The following is a 26,407-nucleotide window of genomic DNA, read 5'->3' as shown; positions in this document are numbered from 1 at the left end:
CCAGAAGAATTGACTGTGAATAGTTTTGTAGAATTGAAGAAAAAGATCCCCATTGACATATGTTCGTTCTATTTGAGCAATAAAAACATTTTTAAAACCCAATTGTCTTAAACTTTTTGAAATATATAATTTTTTGAAGTAGAATAGAATGTCCAGTCCATTCATCAGAATTGAAAAATCAGCAGTAGAAGTTACTAGGGAAATCTCACTACAATTTAAAGAATGTCTCATGACTGATTATCCTCGTGGTCTGCAGTTTGTGTTTGGGAGGAAAATAAGCACAATTGGAAACAAATTCTTAGATTCATTTAGAAAAGGAGACTCATTGTTTTATTAAGCTGACTAAGAGCTATGAGGTAGAACATACCGTCTGTTACCCTTGTGTGTGTGTGTGTGTGTATGTGTGTGAGTGCATGTGTGCATGTGCATGTGTGTGTGTGAGAGAGAGAGAGATGGCCAAGCAAAATAGATCCCTATAATGAGGGAATGATGTCTGGGATCGGTAGGAGTGAAATGTTGATACACATAAAGTTGCAGTCAGTAGTCAGAGGTGGGAGAGTCCAGAAAGGGAGAGTTTCAGGTTAGTTCCTTTTTCCTTATCTCACCTCTGTGGAACAGCAGCCTATACTTGTTATATATGTGTTAAAAGGGGGCATTCAAAGTTCTGTTTAATTAGGTTTGTTTCTCCTACATCCACTTTTAACGTGTTTCATCAGGGCTTTCTGGTTTAGTTTATAGTAGACATCTAAAAGTATGTCTTCTGCTAACTGTTATTCACATGGTTGAGTTCCTGGTTTGTCTTTGTGATGGTCACTGTGAGCATTGGTAACCAGATTAGTCAGCAGCATGTTGATGTTGTTGATGTTGATTTGAAAGAGGAGCATTATATGGCAGAGGATACACCAGAGGCATGAGAAGTCTAGTAACATGTTTGTCCAATAACAGTTCTGTCTGTAAATGTACAAATCATGTACACCTCTTATTGTGTTACAAATTTTTTGGGCAAAGCATGCACCTCAACAAATTCTACCAAACTCAGTATGACAACACAGTTACCAACCTGCTGTCCTTTCCTCTACAGACAGACCCCTTCACCTCACCTCAAACCTCCTCACAGGTGCACCATTCTCCTTACCCCCTCATTCCCTCTGCCCCCAATCCCACCATGCCCAGTATATCTGTCTCCCTCCCCCTAAAACCCATGAGTTCCCTCTCCTCCTTCCTCTCCTCTCTGTCTTCTCTCCCCCACACCGTCAGAGACACTGAGGTCCCCCTTCTCTTCCGTGAGCCCTACATCCTGTCTGGCTACCGGCCCGTGGGCCATTCCTGGAGCTTCTACTTCCTCAGCCTCTTCCAGATACACAATGAGACAATCAACGTGTGGAGCCACTTGCTGGCCGGAGTCTGCGTGGCGCTGAGGTTCTCTGTGTTTGCTGTGATGTGTGGAGGGGTACTTCAATACTTTTTGTGTAATTTAGTGTGTTTTAGGGTTAGATTTAGATGCATTTTTTATGTATGCATTTGTATGTGCGTATTTGTGTCCAAAATAATGCCACACAATTACTGCAGATGTAAACCTTGTATTTAAACCTCATCACCCTTCCTAAGGGTCTCGTGGGCCTGACCCTGAATGGACCAGACGGCCTGGGTCTTTACCTGGACCTGGCCTGTCTACCGCTGGTCTACTACGTCCTGTCTCTTCTGACCTACTTGTGCTGCAGCGCTACAGCCCACCTGCTCCAGTCCCACTCCGAGCTGGCCCACTATGCCCTGTTCTTCCTGGACTATGTGGGAGTGGCTGTGTACCAGTATGGCTGTGCCCTGGCTCTTTACTTCTACAGCTCTGATCCTGCGTGGAGACGCAGTCGAGTAGGAGAGGTGGGGAATGAGTGAATTAGGGAGTCAATGAGTGAATGAGTGAATGAATGAGTGGACAAAAGAACAAAGTTACGAACAAACCTCTCCTCTGTTAGGTGTTCCTCCCTGCAGCAGCTCTCCTGGCTTGGTTGTCCTGTGCCTGCTGTTGCTTTGCCAAACTCAGTTCCCACCACCCATACCCACTCCATCGTAAGCTGTGCCAGGTTGTGCCAACTGGTCTGGCGTACCTGCTAGACAGCAGTCCTGTGGCACATAGACTGGTCAGCAGGACCTGGGGAGACGACCCTGCTATGACCCTACACGCAATACAGGTGAGCGAGAGGGAGAGAGAGAGGGGGAATGAGGGAGAAAGAGATAGAGAAGATTGAGGTTGGGGAGAGGTTTCTGCACAATCTGACACTCTGATGTCACACACAGGTGTTGCTGTTCCTCTTGGCAGCGTTCTTCTTCTCCTGTCCCATGCCTGAGCGTTTCTTTCCTGGGCACTGTGACATCATCGGCCACGGGCACCAGCTCTTCCACTTCCTCCTCTCCCTCTGCACGCTGACCCAACAGGAAGCTGTGTTTGAGGACTTCCTGTCCCGGCGGGCGTCCCTGACGAGGGAGTACGGGGAGTGCCGCCTACTGGTGGCAGCCGTGTCATTTCCTGTCCTGGTGTTCTGTAGCGTGCTGACAGCTGTGGTCATGAGGAGATTGGTGGAGAGGAGGCTGAGGAAGGAGGACAGATGGGGGGAGGAGGTAGAGAGAGGATAGAGAGTGGGAGAAAGAGAGATCTGATGTGAGGTAGAAAGAAGGGGAAGAGAGGGTAAAAGGGGAAGGAGAGAGAGATTTGGGGATTGTAAGATGAATTCTTATACATTATAAGGCCTTCCTACGATGACTTGATATCTAGCTTTTATGGTCACTTATTTGTTTTGAACATAATTCACTGGTGATCATAGGCTTATTTATGTATGTTGTTGTCTCGTTTGTAGTGTGCATCTTTGGCCATAGGGAGGCAGTGTCTACTGTCATTACTATCTACTGCAGGGAGAGTTGTGGTTTGTGAAGCAAACATGAACACTTTTACTCCAAGCACATTCATGCTGTGATTATGTTCCTATTGAGAAGCATTTCACAATTTCACGCTGTTTAGGTTCACGCTGTTTAGGTTCACGCTGTTTAGGTTCACGCTGTTTAGGTTCACGCTGTTTATGTTTACGCTGTTTATGCTCACGCTGTTTAGGTTCACGCTGTTTAGGTTCACGATGTTTAGGTTCACGATGTTTAGGTTCACACTGTTTAGGTTCACACTGTTTAGGTTCACGATGTTTAGGTTCACATTGTTTAGGTTCACACTGTTTAGGTTCACACTGTTTAGGTTCACACTGTTTAGGTTCACGCTGTTTAGGTTCACGATGTTTAGGTTCACACTGTTTAGGTTCACGCTCTTTAGGTTCACACTGTTTAGGTTCACACTGTTTAGGTTCACACTGTTTAGGTTCACACTGTTTAGGTTCACACTGTTTAGGTTCACGTTGTTTAGGTTCACACTGTTTAGGTTCACACTGTTTAGGTTCACACTGTTTAGGTTCACGATGTTTAGGTTCACACTGTTTAGGTTCACACTGTTTAGGTTCACACTGTTTAGGTTCACACTGTTTTGGTTCACGATGTTTAGGTTCACACTGTTTAGGTTCACACTGTTTAGGGTCACACTGTTTAGGTTCACACTGTTTAGGTTCACACTGTTTAGGTTCACGTTGTTTAGGTTCACACTGTTTAGGTTCACGTTGTTTAGGTTCACACTGTTTAGGTTCACACTGTTTAGGTTCACACTGTTTAGGTTTACACTGTTTAGGTTCACGTTGTTTAGGTTCACACTGTTTATGTTCACACTGTTTAAGTTCACGTTGTTTAGGTTCACACTGTTTAGGTTCACACTGTTTAGGTTCACACTGTTTAGGTTCACACTGTTTAGGGTCACACTGTTTAGGTTCACACTGTTTAGGTTCACACTGTTTAGGTTCACGTTGTTTAGGTTCACACTGTTTAGGTTCACGTTGTTTAGGTTCACACTGTTTAGGTTCACACTGTTTAGGTTCACACTGTTTAGGTTCACACTGTTTAGGTTCACGTTGTTTAGGTTCACACTGTTTAGGTTCACACTGTTTAAGTTCACGTTGTTTAGGTTCACACTGTTTAGGTTCACACTGTTTAGGTTCACACTGTTTAGGTTCACACTGTTTAGGTTCACACTGTTTTGGTTCACACTGTTTAGGTTCACACTGTTTAGGTTCACACTGTTTAGGTTCACACTGTTTAGGTTCACACTGTTTAGGTTCACGTTGTTTAGGTTCACACTGTTTAGGTTCACACTGTTTAGGTTCACTCTGTTTCAAACATAATTTTTCAAACAATAAACTAAACTTTCTGACACATGCATCTTTCAACAATGTGATCCTCCTCACACGAAAACAAACACATATACAGGTTTAGTGAGCCATGGCCACTGCAAACACAAAGGACATTCATGCATGGGTGCATGAGTGACTGTGTGTCGGTGAAGATAAGGATATTTTTAGGTTAGACCCTGTTGCTATAGTATGTCTCAATCAGCACCCTGGGGTGATGTCATGCTAAAACTCCTCTACAACATTCCCACTCCGCCTCAAACACACAGCCCTGTATTCACCAAATAAATCCAATCAAATCAAATTGGATTAGTCGCGTACACATATTTAGCAGATGTTAATGCGTGTGCAGTGAAATGCTTGTGTTCCTAGCTTCAACAGTGCAGTAGTATCTAACAATACACAGCAATAGACACAAATCTAAAAAAGTAAATGAATGGAATGAAGAAATATAGAAAAATAAGGACGAGCAATCTCGAGGTCCGGAGTATATATATATATATATATATATATATATATATATATATATATATATATGATGGGATGTCTAGACATTATGGACAGTATATAGATAGAAAATATAGTATATCTGTAGAATATGTAGGACAGAAAAGTATATGTACAGCAATAGTTAAATAGGATGGCCTTGACTAGAATACAGTATATACATATGAAGTGGGTAAAACATAATGTAAACATTATTAAAGTGACCAGCGTTCCATTATTAAAGTTACCAGCGTTCCATTATTAAAGTGACCAGTGTTACATGTTTATGTACATAGGTGTCACAAACGTCGTCAGGGTGGAAATGACAGGACCAAGGTGCAGCGTGGTGAGCGTACATTTTTCTTTATTTTTAAATGTTATAAATGTTGCCAACAAAACCAGAAACAACAAAAACAAACGTGAAGCTGACTAGGGTTATACAGGCCACTAACACAGACAACTACCCACAAACACCAAAGGAAAAAAGGCTGCCTAAGTATGATTCCCAATCAGAGACAATGATAGACAGCTGTCCCTGATTGAGAACCATACCCGTCCAAAACATAGAAACAGAAAACATAGAAATAAAGACACTGGAATGCCCACCCTAGTCTCACCCTGGCCTAACTAAAATAGAGAATAAAAGCTTCTCTATGGCCAGGGCGGTACAATAGGCAGCAGCCTATAAGGTGCAGCGTTGAGTTACCGGGTTGTAAATGGCTAGTGACAGTGACTAAAGTTCAGGACAGGGTACTGGGCGGAAGCCGGCTAGTGGTAACTATTTAACAGTCTGATGGCCTTGAGATAGAAGCTCTTTTTCAGTCTCTCGGTCCCAGCTTTGATGCACTCGTACTGACCTCGCCTTTTGGATGGTAGCAGGGTGAACAGGCCGTGGCTTGGGTGCCTGAGGTCCTTGGTAATCTTTTTGGCTCACATAATGACTGAACCATTCACATAATGACACTAGACTTTTACTGCTTTTAAACTAGTACTTAATTTTCACTGCTGTAAGTACAGTGCAATAATACTTAAAGAGCTTGTTGCACTGTATTCAGAGTAATAATTACCCAGTAATAAGGACACACTAATGTAAGGGTTGAATGTAAAGTGTTAGCTAAAATTACATTATCTGTGCAGGTCTTTACATATAAAACATACACTTAACCTAATAACTTGAGCTGTGATAGTTGTGATTCTGAAAGCTAGGCAGACATGTTAACACTTATCAGGGTGGGAGAGCGAGATAAAGCATGTCAGACATTTCTGTTCCCAGAAAGTTCCAAGAACATTTGTTAGGTGGCAGAAAATGTTCTCATAACACAAAAGCTGTCCAGTCGTGCTGATGATTTGTCAAGAGATTATTGAATGTTTGTATTAAACATTTGCCTGATGTTGCAAGAATGTTCCCAGATCACATTTAGCCTGCTCTTTAAAGTTTCCCAGAATGTTTTAATAGGTTGTGGGAACAGTCTGGTGGAAACATTGTGGGGACATCACAAAAAATATGTGAACAAAACACAAGGACAGTCCAGTTGTGCAGATGATTACACAATGTGTCTTTTGGCGGGCAAAATCATTCACCTGATGTTACAACAATGTTCCCAGAACACATTTTTTTTAATGTTCTTTAAAAGTTCCTAGACATTTCTTTAGGTTGTGGGAACATTGTGGAGTTCCCAAAATAAGTTCCCAAAACACTGAAACTGTCCAGTTGTGCTGACATTCAGATCATGTTTGCAACAGGGTGAACAACACACTCCATTGATGTTGTAAGAATGTTGACAGAACAGCCATTCTGAGTTCTTTAAAGGATCCCAGAATATTTAATTAGGTTGTGGGAACACATTACAAGAGATAAGTTCCCAAAACACAAAATCTGTCCAATTGTGATGACATTCTTATACAGTAGTGTTTGTATCAGGGTGCACAAAACATTACCTCAATATTCTTAGCATGTTATTCCTATGTTCCTTTCATCTTACTGTCAAGGAATTTAGTTGTACAACAATCCATGTAGAAACACATATGCCAATTATTTACAAACATAGTTTGAACCTACTTTTTTAATTGTAATTTTCTCCCTTTTTCTCCCCAATTTAGTGGTATCCAATTTGAATTTACAGTCGTCTCATCGCTGCAACTCCCGTACAGACTCGGGAGAGGCGAAGGCCTAGAGCCATGCGTCATCTGAAACCAAGTCACAAATACCAAGACCCAACCAAGTCACTTAACCCAGAAGCCAGCCACACCAATGTGTCAGAGGAAACACCGTACACCTGGTGACCATGTCAGTGTGCATGTGCCCGTCCCACCACGCCACGCCACAGGAGTCACTACAGCACAATGGGACAAGGACATCACTGCCAGCCAAACCCTCCCCTAACCCGGACAACTGTGCACCGCCCCATGGGTCTCCCGGTTGCAGCCGGCTGCAACAGAGCCTGGACTCGAACCAGGATCTCTAGCGGCACAGCTAGCACTGCCATGCAGTGCCTTAGACCACTGCACCACTAGGGAGGCCCCACTTTTAACCTACTTTGTTGATAGTCGCAAGCGGGGATAGAGCCTTGAAACGTTGGAGTGATATCCCTTGAGTTAGTCCACCGTGCCACAGGGATGGGACGCAACACAAAGCTGTTTACACCTTTACTCTGACTCCAGGATGTGATCTTTGTCTTTGCAAAAGAGAGAATAACTAAATCTAGAAAAATACGTTCTCTCTATTATTTTGTACTCTACCAATCTTCTTTATATACTGTAAACTTGGGATGTATTGACTTGTATTTTACCTACAAACTTGGTAGAGTAATAAATAATAAAATACACGTATTTTTCTAGATTTAGTTATCCTCTCTTTTGGATAACCACATCTTAGAAGTCAGAGTAAAAGCATAAACAGATAAATATGTGTGTTAGTTCCATCCCAGTGGTTTCCCAGTGGTTTCATTCCAAGGATAACACTCCAAAGCTCCCAGGTTTGATCTCCGCTTGTGGCTATCAACAAATACAGTGAAACTACTGTATGTTTGTACAATAAATGTCAAATAAATTGTCATGTGATTCCAAATAAGTGCCATGTGTGTTTCTACATGGATTGTTGTACAACTAACTTCCTCAATAGTAAGATAACACACGGAAAAAGAAAACACCATGGACTGTTCATAATGTCATTTTATCATTCTGGGAACATAGGAATAACATTCTAAGAACATTGAGGGACTGTTTTGTGCACCCTGATTCAAACATTGTAAGAATGTCATCACAACTGGACAGATTTTGTGTTTTGGGAACGTATCTCTTGCAATGTCCCCACACTGTTCTTACAAACCTAATGATGTTTTGTGAACTTTCCTAATAACATAAAAAAATATGCTCTGTTAATATTTTTGCAACATCAGAGGAATATCTTTTCAACCTTAATGCCAACATTGTATAGTCATCAACACAACTGGTCAGTTTCTATGTTTTGGAAACATCTCTTGTGACGTCCCCGATATTCTGGGAACCTTTAAAGGACAGACAAAATGTGTTCTGGGAACGTTCTTGCAACATCAGCTGAGTGTTTATATTACATTGTATGATCATCAGCACAACTGGATCGTTTCTGTGTTATTAGAACATTCGGAGCTACATAATGAATGTTTTGGGAACATTCACAGAACCAATTTTGATTTGCTGTGGGGTCAAATTAAGATCCTATACCTGGGTAGATGTCTCGGATGACATCTCCATTAACGTTAGCGCAACGTTCCAATAATGTTTTCTCCGAAAAAAATGTGATTGAAACCAGACATGGTTGCTGAATAATGTTAAGAGAATGTTATTGGAACAATCATGTCATAACGTCACACTATAACTTTATGAGAGCATTGTGGGAATATTCCTTGCTTGTTGTTATCAGTCTTTTTAATAACATTTCAATCAACATTAGCAGAACGTTCCCGTAATGTTTTCTCAGAACTATTTCTATCGTTCTGACATTTTGTTGCAGCAGTATGACCTAAAAACATTCCTAGTACATTGTGCTATTACATTACCCGAAAACCTACTGAGAAAGTATGAGGAATGTTCTGAGGCAGTTGCTCCAAATGCTGTGCAAAGCATTTTAGTGAATGTAAGTGAATGTAAGGAGAACATTCTGAAGATATTTAATTGAAAACATTTTCTGAAGACAAAACAACAACATTTTGTTATCAAAAACATTCTTTGAATGGTTTAGGATGTTATCATCCTAATGTTAGATAAAACCGGGACTGGAACGTAATGGGGATCTTAGCAAATATTCTGTGAATGTTTCCGTTTTGCTGTGATGTGTGTCACATTGAGCGAGAAAGAGAGAGAAAGAAAGAGGTGGGGAGAGAGAGAATGAGGAAGTAAAGTTCCAAAGTTACTTGCTGCTTAATGCTAACAGAGATCTGTGACAAGATCACAGAGAGAGACAGAGACAGAGACAGAGAGAGAGAGGTGGTGGCTGTGGTGTACCATATTGACATGGTACATTTGGGTGAGAAGGTGTTGCTGTCTGTTGACCGTCTTTGACAAGGTCAGCTGTCCGACCCCGCAAAATACTTTACTTTGTGAGTACTTATTTATTTTCACCCGTGTGTGTGTGTGCTTGTGGGCCTTTGCACGGATACTGTATATACTCCACGAATACTGTATATGCTTGTTTGCATTTTGAAACTCCTCACACTGTCATACACAATATCTACCATCTGCTAAGTGTTTATCTTCTCCTTTCTCTCCTTCAAGTTAGTAAGTGGTCTTTCTCTTCTCCTTTCTCTCTTTGCCTCTATCATCTCAGTGGCACACACAGCTGGGGTCACAACACACTAAGCACCACTGATCAAGGGTTAACCATCAGTTGGGGGCTGCTGTGCACTGCTAAAATAGCTGCCAGTTTGATATCATTGTATACTAATCCCTTGTCACAGTATTGTACAACAACAAAAACAGCTTGATCTCAATTCCCAGACCACAATACACACAAAAAACAACACAACAAGAGCCTTTCAAAGGAGAGAGAGAGAAAGATAGTGTGTGTTTCAGTATTAAAGCCTTCGACACCTGTACAGTGAAAGTCATTATTGACCATATAACACAAACATAGCAGCTCTGTTCAGTACTTGCCCTCTGTCCTTGCCCTCTGTCCTGTGTGTTCAAGGCTGTCAATGAATAAACTGCAGAATGTAGAAACTTCCATTTCCACTTTTATTAACAACCCATTTGCCGTAGGCTAGAGTCTAAGTCTTAGGCGGCAGGAGAAACCTGTTCATTGACACTGTTCTTAGAGTGAGTTTTCAGGTGTGGTCAAAACAACCTGTTCCTCTGTGCAAGCATAGTGTGTGAGTGTGTGTTTGTACATTAGGATTACAGTATTTGCTCATGGGTTACCGGAAAGAAAAAGTTACATTTCAAAATATAATTTGAATTGTTTGAACAACGTGTAGGCCGCATCAAGTACAGAGTGAGCAGTAGAATTAGCACATGCATTTTTATGAGCACAGGCTTGTATCAAAATGCTTTTCAATCAACACCAGCCCATTTTGATTGGCTCAAATCAACGGGTCATTGATTGGCAGTGGCAGTGAGACCTCTCCAAACAGGTGAAAGTGTTTCAGAGAACACAGAATGGAACTAACATGAGGTCATACCTGAAATGGTAGAATAGAATATAAACGTTGTTAATGATATCAGTTATCAGATGTATTAAATGTAAATTAAAAGCTTGTGTATTTTTCTTTCTGCTATTTGACACTTACAGGATGTTGACAGATGGCCCTGCGTTATGCATTTGATTGGATTATAACAGTCACGACGTTATCCCTGTGAATCACAAGGTAAGTCTTTTTTTTATATGAAATACTGTTTCATGTTCAATATGTAACAAGCCATCTGTAGAAGCCATATACTGACTGAACATGTCATATCATGATGTCCTTTGGGTGGTGGCCATTCTTGATACACACGGGAAAGTGTTGAGTGTAAAAAACCCAGCTGCGTTACGGTTCTTGACACACTCAAACAGGTGTGCCTGCACCTACTACCATACCCCGTTCAAAAGCACTTCAATATTTTGTCTTGCCTATTCACCCTCTGAATGACACACATACACAATCCATGTCTCAATTGTCTCAAGGCTTAACAATCCTTCTTTAACCTGTCTCCCCCTTCATCTACACTGATTGATGTGGATTTAAAAAGTGACATCAATAAGGGATCATATAGCTTTCCCCTGGATTCACCTGGTCAGTCTATCTATGTCGGTTTTCTTTCTTTTCACTGTTTCTATTTCAATGTTTTACTTTTCTTAGAATGTTTCGCACACTTGTTGATAATTTTGTATTTAAGTGCAGTAAGTGATTAATTAATTAACGGTAATTAAGTAAGAGTAGCCTCTCAGAGAAAATGACTTTTCCTATCATCAGTAAGTGATGTATTTGATGGGGTCAGGGAGTTAATCATATAGTTGTCTCTGCTCTCTGCATTCATAATTACAGCTTTATTTGTTAAATTGTATCCCAGCTATCTTCAGTGTCAGAGTTATCTTATTTGTGCTATAATTCTGTCTGTCTGTCTGTCTGTCTGTCTGTCTGTCTGTCTGTCTGTCTGTCTGTCTGTCTGTCTGTCTGTCTGTCTGTCTGTCTGTGTCTGTCTGTCTGTCTGTCTGTCTGTCTGTCTGTGCATGTGTGCATTATTCTTATAGGCACATTTTTTGATAAATATCGGTGATCAATACTGCCAGCAATAGAAATCCCTCACTGTTTTGCATAAGATAGGAGCAAAGTTTTTTGCTAACTTACAATCTACTGTAAGGGTATAACCAGATCCCCTCACCCTCAAGTGGATAAGCAAGCAGCCTACCCTTCCTTAAGTAGACATGGGTGCAGGCAGGGCTGGGAATATACAAAGAGTTCAATCCTATACTATAATAATATGTGTATACATGAACCCTCTGGAATTATCTTTCAATGAGTAAGTAGATTAATCCTCTCAGTGCACAAATGTGTGCCATGCTTTGTTTTGTCAACTTCTCTTTGATCACGTAACCATAAAAGTACAAATTGACACCATCAATCACAACTATACACAAAATAAACACTCCTTTCAGTAGATGAGCCAACGCTTTTATTTCACCAAAGCACACTCGAATGTATGTATGCACCCACAAACTCTCTCTCTTTCTCTCCACCTCTCTCACTCACTGTTTCCCCTTACAGCAGCAGTTGCCATGGCGCCGGTGGGAGAGGTCATGGGGTCATGGGCAGTGTCAGTGTCGAAGTCATTCTCTCCAGAGGTCGTTGTTTTCTCTCTGCTCTTCCTCCTCCTCTCCATCATCCTCCTCACCCTCTGCACTATCTGTGGAAGGTCAGTGATAGATTCATTTGATAACATTCTTATTTTGTTCCATTATAAAAAGTATTTGACGCCTACAGATGTGGAATCTTAATTTGATCAACCTGTAGCAGGATAACTTTACTGCAATACATGAAATGTAAAACGTGTAGTGTATTTGAGCTTAAAAAAGGCTTCTGAAGTTTGTAATTTTCACTTTGAAATTCCAGACTTGTTTTTCCCTTACGAAATATGTATAGACTCCTACAAACATGGAAATTAATTATAATCCATTTAATAATTTACAATTCCTATAGCAGCAGGATTTTTTTCCTGCTGTAGCAAACTGGCTCAAATTAAGATGCTACATATGTATGAGTACTGTACAAGACCCTATATGGCATGCTTACAGGAATGAGGTGTAGGTAAATGTATGAATGAAACGTGCATGGAGCTCAGTGCTCCAGGCTACAACTAGTTCATCCCTCCATACAGTACACCACGGCCTCAGGTTAAAATTCCAACTCTTTCTGAGATTCTAGAAGACTTTGTCCCATCAACTGGGGCTAAGGAGAGAGTGGTTTTACATTTAAACCATGACTAGAAAAGTAATGTACCTGTTGTATATGTAGGAATACTAACAGTGGCCATGGATTACAAGCAACATCCGCATCGAGCTAAAGGCTAGAGCTGGTGCTTTCAAAAAGCGTGAGACTAATCCGGACGCTTATAAGAAATCCCGCTATGCCCTCAGACGAACCATCAAACAAGCAAAGCGTCAATACAGGATTGAGATTGAATCCTACTACACCTGCTCTGACGCTCTTCGGATGCGGCAGGGCTTGAAAACTATTACGGACTACAAAGGGAAACCCAGACGCGAGCTGCCCAGTGACGCGAGCCTACCAGACGAGCTAAATGCCTTTTATGCTGGCTTCGGGGCAAGCAACACTGAATCATACACGAGAGCACTAGCTGTTCTGGATGACTGTGTGACGCTCTCGGTAGCCAATGTGAACAAAACCTTTAAACAGATCAACATTCACAAAGCCGCTGGGCCAGACGGATTACCAGGACGTGTACTTAAAGCATGCGCGGACCAATTGTCAAGTGTCTTCACTGCCATTTTCAACCTCTTCCTGACCGAGTCTGTAATACCTACATGTTTCAAGCAGACCACCATAGTACCTGTGCCCAAGGAAGCAAAGGTAACCTACCTAAATTATTACCACCCCGTGGCACTCACGTCGGTAGCCATGAAGTGCTTTGAAAGGCTGATCATGGCTCACATCAACAGCATCCTCCCGGACACCCTAGACACACTCCAATTCGCAGACAGCCCCCAACAGATCCACAGATGACCCAATCTCAATCACACTCCACACTTCCCTTTTTCACCTGGACAAAAGGAACACGTATGTGAGAATGCTGTTCATTGACTACAGCTCAGCGTTCAACACCATAGTACCAACGAAGCTCATCACTAAGCTAAGGACTTTGGGACTAAATACCTCCCTATGCAACTGGACTTCATGACGGGCCGCCGCCAGGTAGAAAGAGTAGGCAACAACACGTCTGCCATGCTGATCCTTAACACGGGGCACCTCAGGGGTGTGTACTTAGTCCCCTCCTGTATTCCCTGTTCACCCACGACTGCGTGGCCAAACATGATTCCAACACCATCATTAAGTTTGCTGACAACACAACAGTGGTAGGCCTGATCACCGACAACGATGAGACGGCCTCTAGGGAGGAGGTCAGAGACCTGGCAGTGTGGTGCCAGGACAACAACCTCTCCCTCAATGTGAGCAAGACTAAGGAGCTGATCGTGGACTACAGGAAAAGGCGGGCCAAACAGGCTCCCATTTACATCGACGGGGCTGTAGTGGAGCGGGTCGAGAATTTCAAGTTCCTTGGTGTCCACATCACCAAGAAACTATCATGGTTCAAACACACCAAGACCGTTGTGAAGAGGTCACGACAAAACCTTTTCCCCCTCAGGAGACTGAAAAGATTAGAAATAGGTCCCCAGATCCTCAAAAGGTTCTACAGCTGCACCATCAAGAGCATCCTGACCGGTTGCATCACCGCCTGGTATGGCAACTGCTCGGCATCTGACCGTAAGGCGCTGCAGAGGGTAGTGCGAACGGCCCAGTACATCACTGGGGCCAAGCTTCTTGCCATTCAGGACCTATATAATAGGCGGTGTCAGAGGAAAGCCCATAAAATTGTCAGAGACTCCAGTCACCAAAGTTATAGACCTTTTTTTCTGGTACCGAACGGCAAGCGGATACTTGAGCGCCAAGTCTAGGACCAAAAGGCTCCTCAACAGCTTCTACCCCTAAGCCATAAGACTGCTGAACTATTCATAAAATCGTCAACGGACAATTTACATTGACTCCCCTCCCTTTTGTACACTGCTGCTACTCACTGTTTGTTTGTTACCTATGCATAGGTATGCATTGTTACTCACTTCGCCCCTACCTGCATGTACAGATTACCTTAACTAGCCTGTACCCCCGCACACTGACTTGGTACCGGTGCCCCATGTATATAGCCTCGTTATTGTTATTCTTATTGTGTTACCTTTTATTATTACTTTTTATTTTATTTTATTTGGTAAATATTTTCTTCTTCTTGAACTGCACTGTTGGTTAAGGGCTTGTTAGTAAGCATTTCACGTTAAGTCTACACTTGCTGTATTCGGCGCATGTGACAAATAAAGTTTGATTTGATTTTGATTTGAGTGTACTTATGGATCATTATCAATGTATGCTTGATCAATGTCATGATACTCTACACCTGAGACATTGTCTTTGAATGTCGTATTGTCTTTTGTCTTGTAGATACATATTTTGGTTTATGATTGTCTCAAATGCACGCATGCGCACACACACACACAAACACACACACATTCCAGTCAGACAGAACTTCAGGTTTGGTGGCTTCGGGAATTCCTGTGGTATGAGGCATAGGACTCTCTCTTCCCCTCTCTCTACATTACGAAACGACACACTTCAAATAATGTACATAATGTATAGGCCGGCCCCACCGGTGAATCACTCAGATACTTCACTCTGTTTATCTTTCTTTTCCGAGCAACAGATGACTAGAAAAAGCTTAAACCAAGTTTATTCACCCACTGGGTGCTTCATCTACAGACACAAGTCACACAAGCATATACAGTACTTACGACTATGAGTCCCCTCCTTGTATGTCCAAGATAAACACTCCTTTTCTGTTGTTTGGCAGAAACTCGGTCGGTGCCTCTTACTGGTATTGTCATGGCCCTGCCTAAGTCTAGGACCCTCTTGGGCGTGGAATTGTGTATGAGGTAGGACTTTGATCAGATGGTCTTTGAGGTGGGACCCTATGGCCCCCTCCCAGCAGTGTCTTCTCTCTTCAACTGTTGACCTTAAAGGCTTCCCAGATGGCGCAGCGGCATAAGGCGTCACTACAGCCCTGGGTTCAATCCCAGACTGTGTCACAGCCGGCTGTGACCGGGAGACCCATGAGGAGCGCACAATTGGCCCAGCGTCGTCCGGGTTAGGGGAGAGTTTAGCCGGCCTGGATTTCCATGTCCCATTATGCTCTAGCGACTCCTTGTGGCAGCTGGATGGTGTTTCCTCCTACATATTGGTGGCTGGCTTCCGGGTTAAGTGAGCAGTGTGGCATGGCAGGGTAGTGTTTTGGAGGACGCATGGCTCTTGATGCAAATGTCTCTCTATAATAGTTGAGAGAATGATTTATTTCAGCTTTTATTTCTTTCATCACATTCCCAGTGGGTCAGAAGTTTACATACACTCGATTAGTATTTGGTAGCATTGCCTTTAAATTGTTTATCTTGGGTCAATGTTTTGGGTAGCCTTCCACAAGCTTCCCACAAGAAGTTGGGTGAATTTTGGCCCATTCCTCCTGACAGAGCTGGTGTAACTGAGTCAGGTTTGTAGGCCTCCTTGCATGCACACGCTTTTTCAGTTCTGCCCACAAATGTTCTATAGGATTGAGGTCAGGGCTTTGTGATGACCACTCCAATACCTTGACTTCGTTGTCCTTAAGCTATTTTGCCACAACTTTGGAAGTATGCTTGGGGTCATTGTCCCTTTGGAAGACCAATTTGTGACTTCCTGACTGATGTCTTTAGATCTTGCTTCAATATATCCACATCATTTTCCTACCTCATGATGCCATCTATTTTGTGAAGTGCACCAGTCCCTCCTGCAGCAAAGCACCCCAGCAACATGATGCTGCCACCCCCGTGCTTCACGGTTGGGATGGTGTTCTTTGGCTTGCAAGCCTCCCCCTTTTTCCTCCAAACATAACGATGATCATTATGGCCAATAGTTTTATTTTTGATTCCTCAGACCAGAGGACAATTCTCCAAAAAGTAAGATTTTTGTCCCCTTGTGCATTTACAAACCGTAGTCTGGATTTTTCATAGCGGTTTTGGAGCAGTGGCTTCTTCCTTGTTGAGCAGCCTTTCAGGTTATGTCGATATAGGACTCGTTTTACTGTGGATATAGATACTTTTGTACCTGTTTCCTCCACAAGGTCCTTTGCTGTTGTTCTGGGATTGATTTGCACTTTTCGCACCAAAGTACGTTCATCTCTAGGAGACAGAACTCGTCTCCTTCCTGAGCGGTATGATGGCTGGTACACCTCCAATTGACTCAAATGATGTCAATTAACCTATCAGAAGCTTCTAAAGCCATGACATCATTTTCTGAAATTTCCAAGCTGTTTAAAGGCAAAGTCAACTTAGTGTATGTAAACTGCTGACCCACTGGAATTGTGATAAAGTGAATTATAAGTGAAATAATCTGTCTGTCAACAATTGTTGGAAAAATTACTTGTGTCATGCACAAAGTAGATGTCCTAACCGACTTGCCAAAACTATAGTTTGTTAACAATACATTTGTGGAGTGGTTGAAAAAATCGTTTTAATGACTCCAACCTAAATGTATGTACATTTCCAACATCAACTCTAGGCCTCCCACCAATCTGGTAATATGAAGCACATATTCAGATTACAAACTTGTTCTGTGCTGTGAAGGCAAAGGAACTAAAAAAAATCCTACCTTAGTTTTCAAAACTTCCCACAATGACTTTCCCCATGTCAAGTGCATTTAACTCCTGAGAATCAACTTCTTGCTCAAAGCCATGAGCGGGCCTGTGACGTTTAGCCTTCTTCTAACACTGTTCTGACTCTGGCTATAGTGCATATTTTTTTTCTTCTTTTTTTTCCCTGATGGTTCTCTTTTGCTAGTTTAAGTCCTCCAGTCATTTCTAGACCGACGCTCCCAACCTTTTTGCATGTTGTCCAGCCCACCTTTGACTTCTGCATGACAAGCCAGGGGTTATACGTTTGCTTGTTCTTGAACTGAAAACTGCACCTTCTCCGAGCACTTCATCGGTGTTTGATACACTGTCCCCCCCAGCTCCCCGTCTCCCTCTCCTGCTGAGTCTGACTCGCTAGTAGGCCTACTAGCTAGTGAAGGTGCCAGTGGTGATGCTGAACTGGCAGGATTAGCAGAACTGCTAGCTAAGGCATTGCCATCAGGAAAAGTTTGCCCCTCACTCCTCTCCTCCAGCACTGACAGTTCTCCGGCTCATTCTGGGTTCGATTCACCATTTTTCTCTGGATTTTTTTACTTGAAAAATGTCAAACTCAATTGCCTTTTCTTATAAATGTTTTATTTGACTTTCCCACCATTCAAATTCAGTAGGTAGATGACTAGACTCGGCTATGTGATTATGTGGCTTTTTCTGGGTTCGATTCACCATCTTTCTCTGGATTTTTGGACTTGAAAAATGTCAAACTCGATTCCCTTTTCTTATAAAAAATGTATTTGGCTTTCCCACGACTCAAATTCAGTAGGGACATGACGAGACTAGGCAACTACCAAGACCTGTGTCAAGATCAGGTACTTACCCCACTGGCCCTCCCCATAACCTCTATGTACATATAATAGAGCAGGTCTGGAATCAGTGTGGCATGATAGGATGATCACAAAGAAGGATCACCGCGCTTCTACATGATGGTCTTTCTGGGGGGGTGGGAGAAATAACGAGGGGGCAACTTGATTTAATACTGATCGCTTTTATTAGAATGTCTATAGTGTGAACAGTGACATAATTAATAAATCATGCCATGAGAGCTACCAGATCTGGGCAATAGGTGCCGGAACAAACAAAGTCAAATCTGAGAGGTGCCGGCAGGATCCGGCTCAAATTAAGCACTGGACAAGACTGTAACTACCAATTGGATATCACGAAATTGGGGAGAAAAAGGAGTAAAAATACAAATAAGAAACATAATAAAAAACTGTTGACCTTATCTCGAGTTGAGTTCCAGATCCCTCATTGTCCTGGTTCCGCCGCAACAGGCCTGCCTGTTGGAACTGAGACTAGACTGTTGCTCTTTGCCTCCTTCCTTAGAAATATTAATATTCAGCAATAACATGGTTGAACAGAATATTAACTTTCTCTCACTCAGTAACTTACTTACCATACACAAAGTTCCTATTCACCCTTCATTGACCCCAACATATACAAACGTGATGGCGCCGACGGAGATGACAGCATCTCAACTAGCTCTTAGGAAACTTTGCAGTATTTTGTTGTTAATGTACTATTTATTTTTAACATTATTAGCTCTGGAAATGTTTTGAGTCATTACATACAGCTGGGAAGAACTATTGGATATTTGAGCGGCGGTAACTCATTAGAACTAGCAGCATTACGACCAGGAATACGACTTCCCTGGAGCAGATACTTTGTTCACTCTCCCCAGAGCAATTGAACATATTCTAGAGGCCGATCCGAAAACAACACCTGCTGAGGAGAGGCACTCAAGGCAGCCTGCTGGTTTGATTTAGGAGGCGCGCACACCACCCACCGCTTCCGAGTATATTACTCGCTAATGCAAGGATTTCTTTCCAGAGAGACATCGGGGCCTGTAACATACTTTGATTCACGGAAACATGGCTCTCTCGGGATACTCTGTCGGAGACGGTAAAGCCAACAGGATTCTCAGTACATTACGCAGACAGGAATAAATATCTCTCTGGGAAGCAGATGGGCAGAGGGGTGTGTTTCATGATTAACGACTCATGGTGTAATTATAGGAACATACAGGATCTCAAGTCATTTCGTGCACCCAATTATGAGTACCTCACAATCAAATGCCGACCATATTATCTCCCAAGATAATTCTCCTCCGTCATTACCACGGACGTTTACATCCCTCCTCAAGCCGATACCATGACAGCCGTCAAAGAACTTCACTGGACTTAATGCAAACTGGAAACCACATATCCTGAGGCTGCATTTATTGTAGCTGGGAATTTTAACAAAGCAATTTGAGGACTAGGCTGCCGAAGTTCTATCAACATATCAACTGTACTACTTGCCCTGCTAAGACTCTCGACCATAGCTATTCAAACTTCCGGAATGCTTACAAGGCCCTCCCCCGCCCTCCTTTCCGCAAATCTGACCACGACTCTATCTTACTATAGGCAGGAACTCAAACAGGAAGTACCCGTGCTAAGAAGTATTCAACGCTGGTCTGACCAATCGGAATCCACGCTTCAGGATTGTTTTGATCACGTGGACGGGGATATGTTCTGGGTAGCTTGCGAAAATAATCTAAACGCATACACGGATACAATGACTGAGTTTATAAGGAAGTGTATAGGAGATGTAGTACCCACTGTGACTACTAAAACCTACCCTAACCAGAGACCGACGTCTTGCTTCCCGACAGGCTAAACAAATTCTTTGGAAGCTTTGAGGATAACACAATGCCACCAACGCGGCCCGCTACCAAGGACTGTGGGCTCTCCTTCTCTGTGGCCGACGTGAGTAAAACATTTAAACGTTTTAACCCTCACAAGACTACCGGCCCAGACGGCATTCCTAGCCGCGTTCTCAGAGCATGTGCAGACCAGCTGGCTGGTGTGTTTACGGGCATATTCAATCTCTCCCTATCCCAGTCTGCTGTTCCCACATGTTTCCAGATGGCCACCATTGTTCCTGTACCCAAGAGGGTATCGGTAACTGAACTTAATGACTATCGCCCATAGCACTCACCTCTGTCATCATGAAGTGCTTTCAGAGACTAGACAAGGATCATATCACCTCTCCCTTACCTGCCACCCTAGACCCACTTTAGTTTGCTTACCGCCCCAATTGATCCACAGACGATGCAATCGCCATCACTCTGCACACTGCCCTATCCCATCAGGAAAAGACGAATATCTATGTAAAAATGCTGTTTATTGACTATAGCTCAGCATTCAACACTATAGTGCCCTCCAAGCTCATCATTAAGCTTGAGGCCCTGGGTCTGAACCCCGCCCTGTGCAACCTGGTCCTGGACTTCCTGACGGGCCGCCCCCAGGTGGTGAAGGCAGGAAACATCACCTCCACTCTGCTGATCCTCAACACTGGGGCCCCACAAGGGTGCGTACTCAGCCCCCTCCTGTACTCCCTGTTCACTCATGACTGTGTGGCCGAGCACGCCTCCAACTCAATCATCAAGTTTGCAGACGACACAACAGTAGTGGGCTTGATTACCAACAATGACAAGACAGCCTACAGGGAGGAGGTGAGGGCTCTGTGGTGCCTGGAAAACAACCTCTCACTCAACATCAACAAAACAAAGGAGATGATCGTGGACTTCAGGAAACAGCAGAGGGTGCACTCTCTTATCTACATCGACGGGACCGCAGTGGAAAAGGTGGAAAGCTTCAAGTTCCTTGGCGTACACATCACTGACAAACTGGAATGGACCACACACAGACAGTGTGGTGAAGGCGCAACAGAGCCTATTCAACCTCAGGGGGCTAAAGAAATTTGGCTTGTCACCTAAAACCCTCACAAACTTTTACAGATGCACAATTGAAAGCATCCTGTCGGGCTGTATCACCACCTGGTATGGCAACTGCACCACCCGCAACCGCAAGGCTCTCCAGAGGGTGGTGCATTCTGCCCAACGCATTACCAGGGACAAACTACCTGCCTTCCAGGACACCTACACCACCCAATGTCACAGGAAGGCCAAAAAGATAATCAAGGACATCAACCACCCGAGCCACAGCCTGTTCACCCCGATATCATCCAGAAGGCGAGGTCAATACAGGTGCATCAAAGCTGGGACCGAGAGACTGAAAAATAGCTTCTATATCAAGGCCATCAGACTGTTAAACAGCCATAACTAGCACATTATAGGCTGCTGCCTATAGGCATAGACTAGAAATCACTGGCCACTTTAAGGAATAAAACAGTAGTCACTTTAATAATGTTTACATATCTGGCATTACTCATCTCATATGTATATACTGCTTTCTATACTTCTATGGTATCTTAGTCACTTAATAATGTTTACATATCTTGCATTGCTCATCTCATGTGTATATACTGTATTCTATACTATTCTACTGTATCTTAGTCCATTCTGCTCTGACATCGCTCGTCCATATATATATATAGTCTTAATTAATTAATTTGTGTGTATTGGGTACATGTTGTGTAATTTGTTAGATATTACTTGTTAGATATTACAGCACTGTCAGAGCAAGAAGCGTAAATATTTCGCTATTCCCACCGTAACATCTGCTAATCACGTGTATGTGACCAATTAAATGTGATTTGTTTTGACATGTACATTTCTTATATGTGTAAAGTAATCAATAGGTTCTGGTATGGTAACATGAATAAGTATATTTCAAGCCAGAATCCAACACCTTCAAATAGTGATTTGATAGCGCCAAAGTGCAAGTGCAAAAGTTCAAACACAGACTAATATATCATGAACACACCTTTAAATACAGGTCTGTTATCAGCAAATAATCACTTTATATACTGCTAATAGATACTGTTGCTGATATGGATTAGTTAATGGTGAACCACATTTATTGTTTGTGCACTTGATTCTAAAAGTAAATACTTTTTCATGCATTGTTGAATATTGGGGAGTGTACCAAATTCTTTGAAATTCTGTAAGCATCAGTAGGTATCTGTTGTACTTGTTCGGATTCTCTAGTTTGTGCTGTGTTCCACAGGCAATCCTTTGAGCTCCAGGACGGTGGTGGGAGGGTGGAGAGAACCCAGTCACAGCTGATGAGAGTGGTGAGAGACAAAACAAGCAACAACAATGACGACAGCTATGTCCTGACCAGGGTTACACAGAAGTCAGTAAGAGAGGAGGTAGGGAGATACGGAGGAAGGGAGGAAGCTAGGAAGTTGTAGAAGGGATCAAAGGGTTGAAGAGAGAAGGGAGGGAGGGATACAGTGGATGGAATCCTTTTGAGAGTACTTTGTCCTGAGACCAATGACAGCAAAATGATGAACCCAGTATACTGTGATGTCATTACCCCAGTGTTTTTGATTGACAGGTAAAGTTGGAGAACACCCTGGCCGCCAGGGAGAACCCCATGATCAATGACATCAGAAAAAACGAGAGAGGTGGGAAACCAAACTGTTACACCTCTGTGTTTATAGTTTCAGCCGTAAGCGAGGCTACCTCTAGATCTGCTAGAAGGGTTGTCTTACAGTGTGTGTTCTGTTTTCATCTCCTCCCTGGTTAGATTTCAGTCCCATACCTGAAGACAGTGTCCCAGAGCAGCTTCCTGCTGAGCAGGATGGCATCAGGATCAAACCCTGGAGGAGCCACAGGGTGGCGCCAGATCAGCAAGGTACTGCCTTCATCACTCTCTCTGTATCCCCCTACGCATTTCTCCCATGTGTCTTTCACACAAGTTTGGTGAGTAGTGGGTAAGTATTACAGGTGTGTTTTGATGTCCTGCAGGTGATTCTCTAGGTTCCTTGCAGATTGCCAACGGAACCCCTGTGGCCATGACGACTATATCTCCTTCTCCTCCCACCACCGTCGACATCGGTAGACTACCTCAAATCACCTATGTGCACTTCTCAAACGATCAACCAATCAATCAAATGTATTTATAAAGCCGTTTTTACATCAGCCAATGTCACAAAGTGCTGAACAGGAACCCAGCCTAAAACCCCAAACAGCAAGCAATGCAGATGTAGAAGCACGGTGGCTAGGAAAAACTCCCTAGAAAGGCCAGAACCTAGGAAGAAACCTAGAGAGGAACCAGGCTATGAGGGGTGGCCAGTCCTCTTCTGGCTGTGCCGGGTGGAGATTATAACAGTACATGGCCAAGATGTTCAAACGTTCATAGATGACCAGCCGTGTTAAATAATAATAATCACAGTGGTTGTAGAGGGTACAACAGGTCAGCACCTCAGGAGTAAATGTCAGTTGGCTTTTCATAGCCGATCATTCAGAGTTAGAGACAGCAGGTGCGGTAGAGAGAGAGAGTCGAAAACAGCAGGTCCGGGACAAGGTAGCACATCCGGTGAACAGGTCAGGGTTCCATAGCCACAGGCAGAAACTAATGGGGCTCAATCTCTCTTTGGCTAAGCTTCAGGTTAAGTGACTCTCCTCTATTATTTTCTTATTTTCTCATCTTGTAGGTGACCTGAGGGAGGTCCTGAACTTCACACCCGAGCTCCGCTCTATTCCAGCACCTATATCCGTGGTGGAAGATGACAGCATCCTCGAGTCCGTACCCCCACCTGTCTATTCAGGGGACACCCTGGACACCCCCATCATGAATGTTCACCACACCCTGGTGCTGGATGCCCCCTTCGTGGATTCCCTCAACATGGACAGCCTTGCATCTGTGGATGCCCCCATTGTGAACAGCCTTGAACCTGTCGATATCCCCATTGTGAATGACACTGACCCCCTCAATATCCCCATCGTGAACGACCTTGACCTCCTGGAGACCCCTGCAGAATTCAGCTCCAACTTTATCGCTCAGCTTGAAAAAGAGGGTCAGGTGGAGGGTGAGGACCAGGGCCCTTCCCTGGGGGTCCGACCCCAGCACACCTATGAGATCTTTGGGGAGCTCACACCTGATGAACCCTCTGTGGAAGTGGACCTGACAACCCCAGGCTATCAAACCATAGCTGAACTGGTCCACGAATCAACCACACAGCCTAACGATGACACAACCATGGTCACAATGCCCTCGGACCTGGCAAGCCCAGACTATGAGATTATAGCTGAACTGGTCCAGAAATTGAGCGCAACCACACTGCCTGACAATGAGCCAATAAAAACTACAGGCACAGACCCGGGGGAGGATCTTGACCTGACAAGCCCTCTCTCATTGGTGGAGGAGGTAGAGGATGGTTTGAGTGACAGGGGGTGGAATCCAATGTACGCAAGGGTGAGCAGGAAGCTTAGTAGGTGCCCTACCCCACCCCCTGTGCCTCCGCCAGAGGACGAGGAAGAGGAGGAATCTTTACCTCCATTACCGGAAAGAAGTGGAGAGATGGAGGAATCGTAGAATATCCCTTCAGACTTTTAAAAAGCCCTGCAAATGTGTGTTATGTACTCAATGCTATTTGTATTTATTTGCAGTGCATTCGGAAAGTATTCAGACCCCTTGACTTTTTCAACATTTTGTTACATTACAGCTTTATTCTAAAATGGATTAAATAGTTTTTACCCCCTCCTCAATCTACACACAACACCCCATAATGACAAAGCAAAATCAGGTTTGTAGAAATGTTTGTAAATGTATTAAAAATAAAAAATAGATATCACAGTTACATAAGTCTTCAGACTCTTTACTTAGTACTTTGTTGAAGCACCTTTGGCAGTGATTACAGCCTCGAGTCTTCTTGGGTATGAAGCTACAAGCTTGGCACACCTGTATTTGGGAAGTTCCTCCGATTCTTCTCTGCAGATCCTCTCAAGCTCTGTCAGGTTAGATTGGGAACATCGCTGCACAGCTATTTTCAGATCTCTCCAGAGATGTTCAATCGGGTTCAAGTCCGGACTCTGGCTGGGCCACTCAAGCACATTCGGAGACTTGTCCCAAAGCCACACCTGCGTTGTCTTGGCTGTGTGCTTAGGGTCGTTGTCCTGTTGGAAGGTGAACCTTCGCCCCAGTCTGAGGTCCTGAGCACCCTGGAGCAGGTTTTATATCAAGGATCGTTATGTACTTTTCTCTGTTCATCATTCCCTCGATCCTGACTAGTCTCCCAGTCCCTGCAGCTGAAAAACATCCCCAAGGTATGATGCTACCAGCACCATGCTTCACCATAGGGATGGTGCCGGGTTTCCTCCAGATGTGACGCTTGGCATTCAGGTCAAAGAGCTCAATCTTGGTTTCATCAGACCAGAGAATCTTGTTTCTCATAGTCTGAGAGTCCTTTAGGTGCTTTTTGGCAAACACCAAGTGGGCTGTCATGTGCCTTTTACTGAGGAGTGGCTTCCGTCTGGCCACTCTACCATAATGGCCTCATTGGTGATGTGCTGCAGAGATGGTTGTCCTTCTGGAAGGTTCTCCCATCTTCACAGAGGAACTATGGAACTCTGTCAGTGACCATCGGGTTCTTGGTCACCTCCCTGACCAAGGCCCTTCTCCCCGATTGTTCAGTTTGGCTGGGCGGCCAGCTCTAGGAAGAGTCTTGGTGGTTCCAAACTTCTTCCAATTAAGAATGATGGAGGCCACTGTGTTCTTAGGGACGTTCAATGGTGCAGAAATGTTTTGGTACCCTTCTCCAGATATGCCTCGACACAATCCTGTCTCGGAGCTCTATGGACAATTCCTTCGACCTCATGGCTTGGTTTTTTCTCTGACATGCACTGTCAACCATGGGACCTTATATAGACACGTGTGTGCTTTTCTAAATTATGTCCAATCAATTGAATTTACCACAGGTGTACTCCAATTAATTTGCAGAAACAAGGATGATCAATGGAAACAGGATGCACCTGAGCTCAATTTTGAGTCTCATATTAAATGGTCTATATCTTTATGTAAATAAGGTATTTTTTGTGTGTTTTTTACATTTGCAAAAACATCTAAAAATCTGTTTTGTTTTGTGATATTGTGTGTAGATTGATAAGGATTATTTAAAAAAAAAATACATTTTGGAATAAGGCTGTAACATAACAAAATGTGGAAATAGTCAAAGGGTCTGAATACTTTCCGAATGCACTGTATACTCAACTATCTGTGCCTTATTTCTAGACTTATAATATATCTGATGATGAGGGTAATGGTTGTAACTAGTCCAAATAGAAAGTAACACTTCCCCATCTAATATACTCTTATATGAGACAGGTATCTCACTATCCTCTCCTCCTTCCAAGTAATTTCATTGGTTTTGCAAACACTGTTCCAACTCAATGCCATGCTATGCATTCCATAATGAACCCCGAGCCAGAATAGAACTGGGTCCCTTAACATGTGCTAGAGTAGGCTGCTCCC

At 43.3% G+C, this 26,407-nt stretch overlaps 2 protein-coding genes across 5 annotated transcripts; both read left to right on the top strand.

Annotated features, from left to right (window-relative positions):
- The first annotated feature begins 910 nt into the window (after positions 1-910).
- Positions 911-3,538, top strand: LOC129811853 (membrane progestin receptor beta-like). Its single transcript, XM_055863531.1, has 4 exons — positions 911-1,450; positions 1,609-1,878; positions 1,974-2,189; positions 2,296-3,538. The coding sequence occupies exons 1-4, from the start codon at positions 911-913 to the stop codon at positions 2,629-2,631; spliced, it is 1,362 nt and encodes a 453-aa protein (XP_055719506.1). The 3' UTR covers positions 2,632-3,538.
- Positions 3,539-5,313: 1,775 nt separating this feature from the next.
- Positions 5,314-26,063, top strand: LOC129811851 (uncharacterized). Of its 4 annotated transcripts, none has more exons than XM_055863526.1 (8): positions 5,314-9,334; positions 10,522-10,597; positions 11,981-12,125; positions 22,157-22,301; positions 22,490-22,559; positions 22,682-22,789; positions 22,903-22,992; positions 23,592-26,063. In XM_055863526.1, the coding sequence occupies exons 3-8, from the start codon at positions 11,989-11,991 to the stop codon at positions 24,470-24,472; spliced, it is 1,431 nt and encodes a 476-aa protein (XP_055719501.1). In that variant the 5' UTR covers positions 5,314-9,334; positions 10,522-10,597; positions 11,981-11,988; the 3' UTR covers positions 24,473-26,063. The 4 variants fall into 4 exon arrangements, with proteins under 4 accessions (XP_055719501.1, XP_055719500.1, XP_055719503.1 ...); XM_055863525.1 differs by having other exon boundaries at positions 11,978-12,125; XM_055863527.1 differs by having other exon boundaries at positions 5,315-9,334; positions 11,978-12,125; positions 22,157-22,223.
- The last annotated feature ends 344 nt before the right edge of the window (positions 26,064-26,407 follow it).

This window comes from Salvelinus fontinalis, chromosome 15 (genome assembly GCF_029448725.1).
Source record: "Salvelinus fontinalis isolate EN_2023a chromosome 15, ASM2944872v1, whole genome shotgun sequence".
Lineage (NCBI taxonomy): Eukaryota > Metazoa > Chordata > Actinopteri > Salmoniformes > Salmonidae > Salvelinus > Salvelinus fontinalis.
This window is presented reverse-complemented; position numbering and strand designations above follow the sequence as displayed.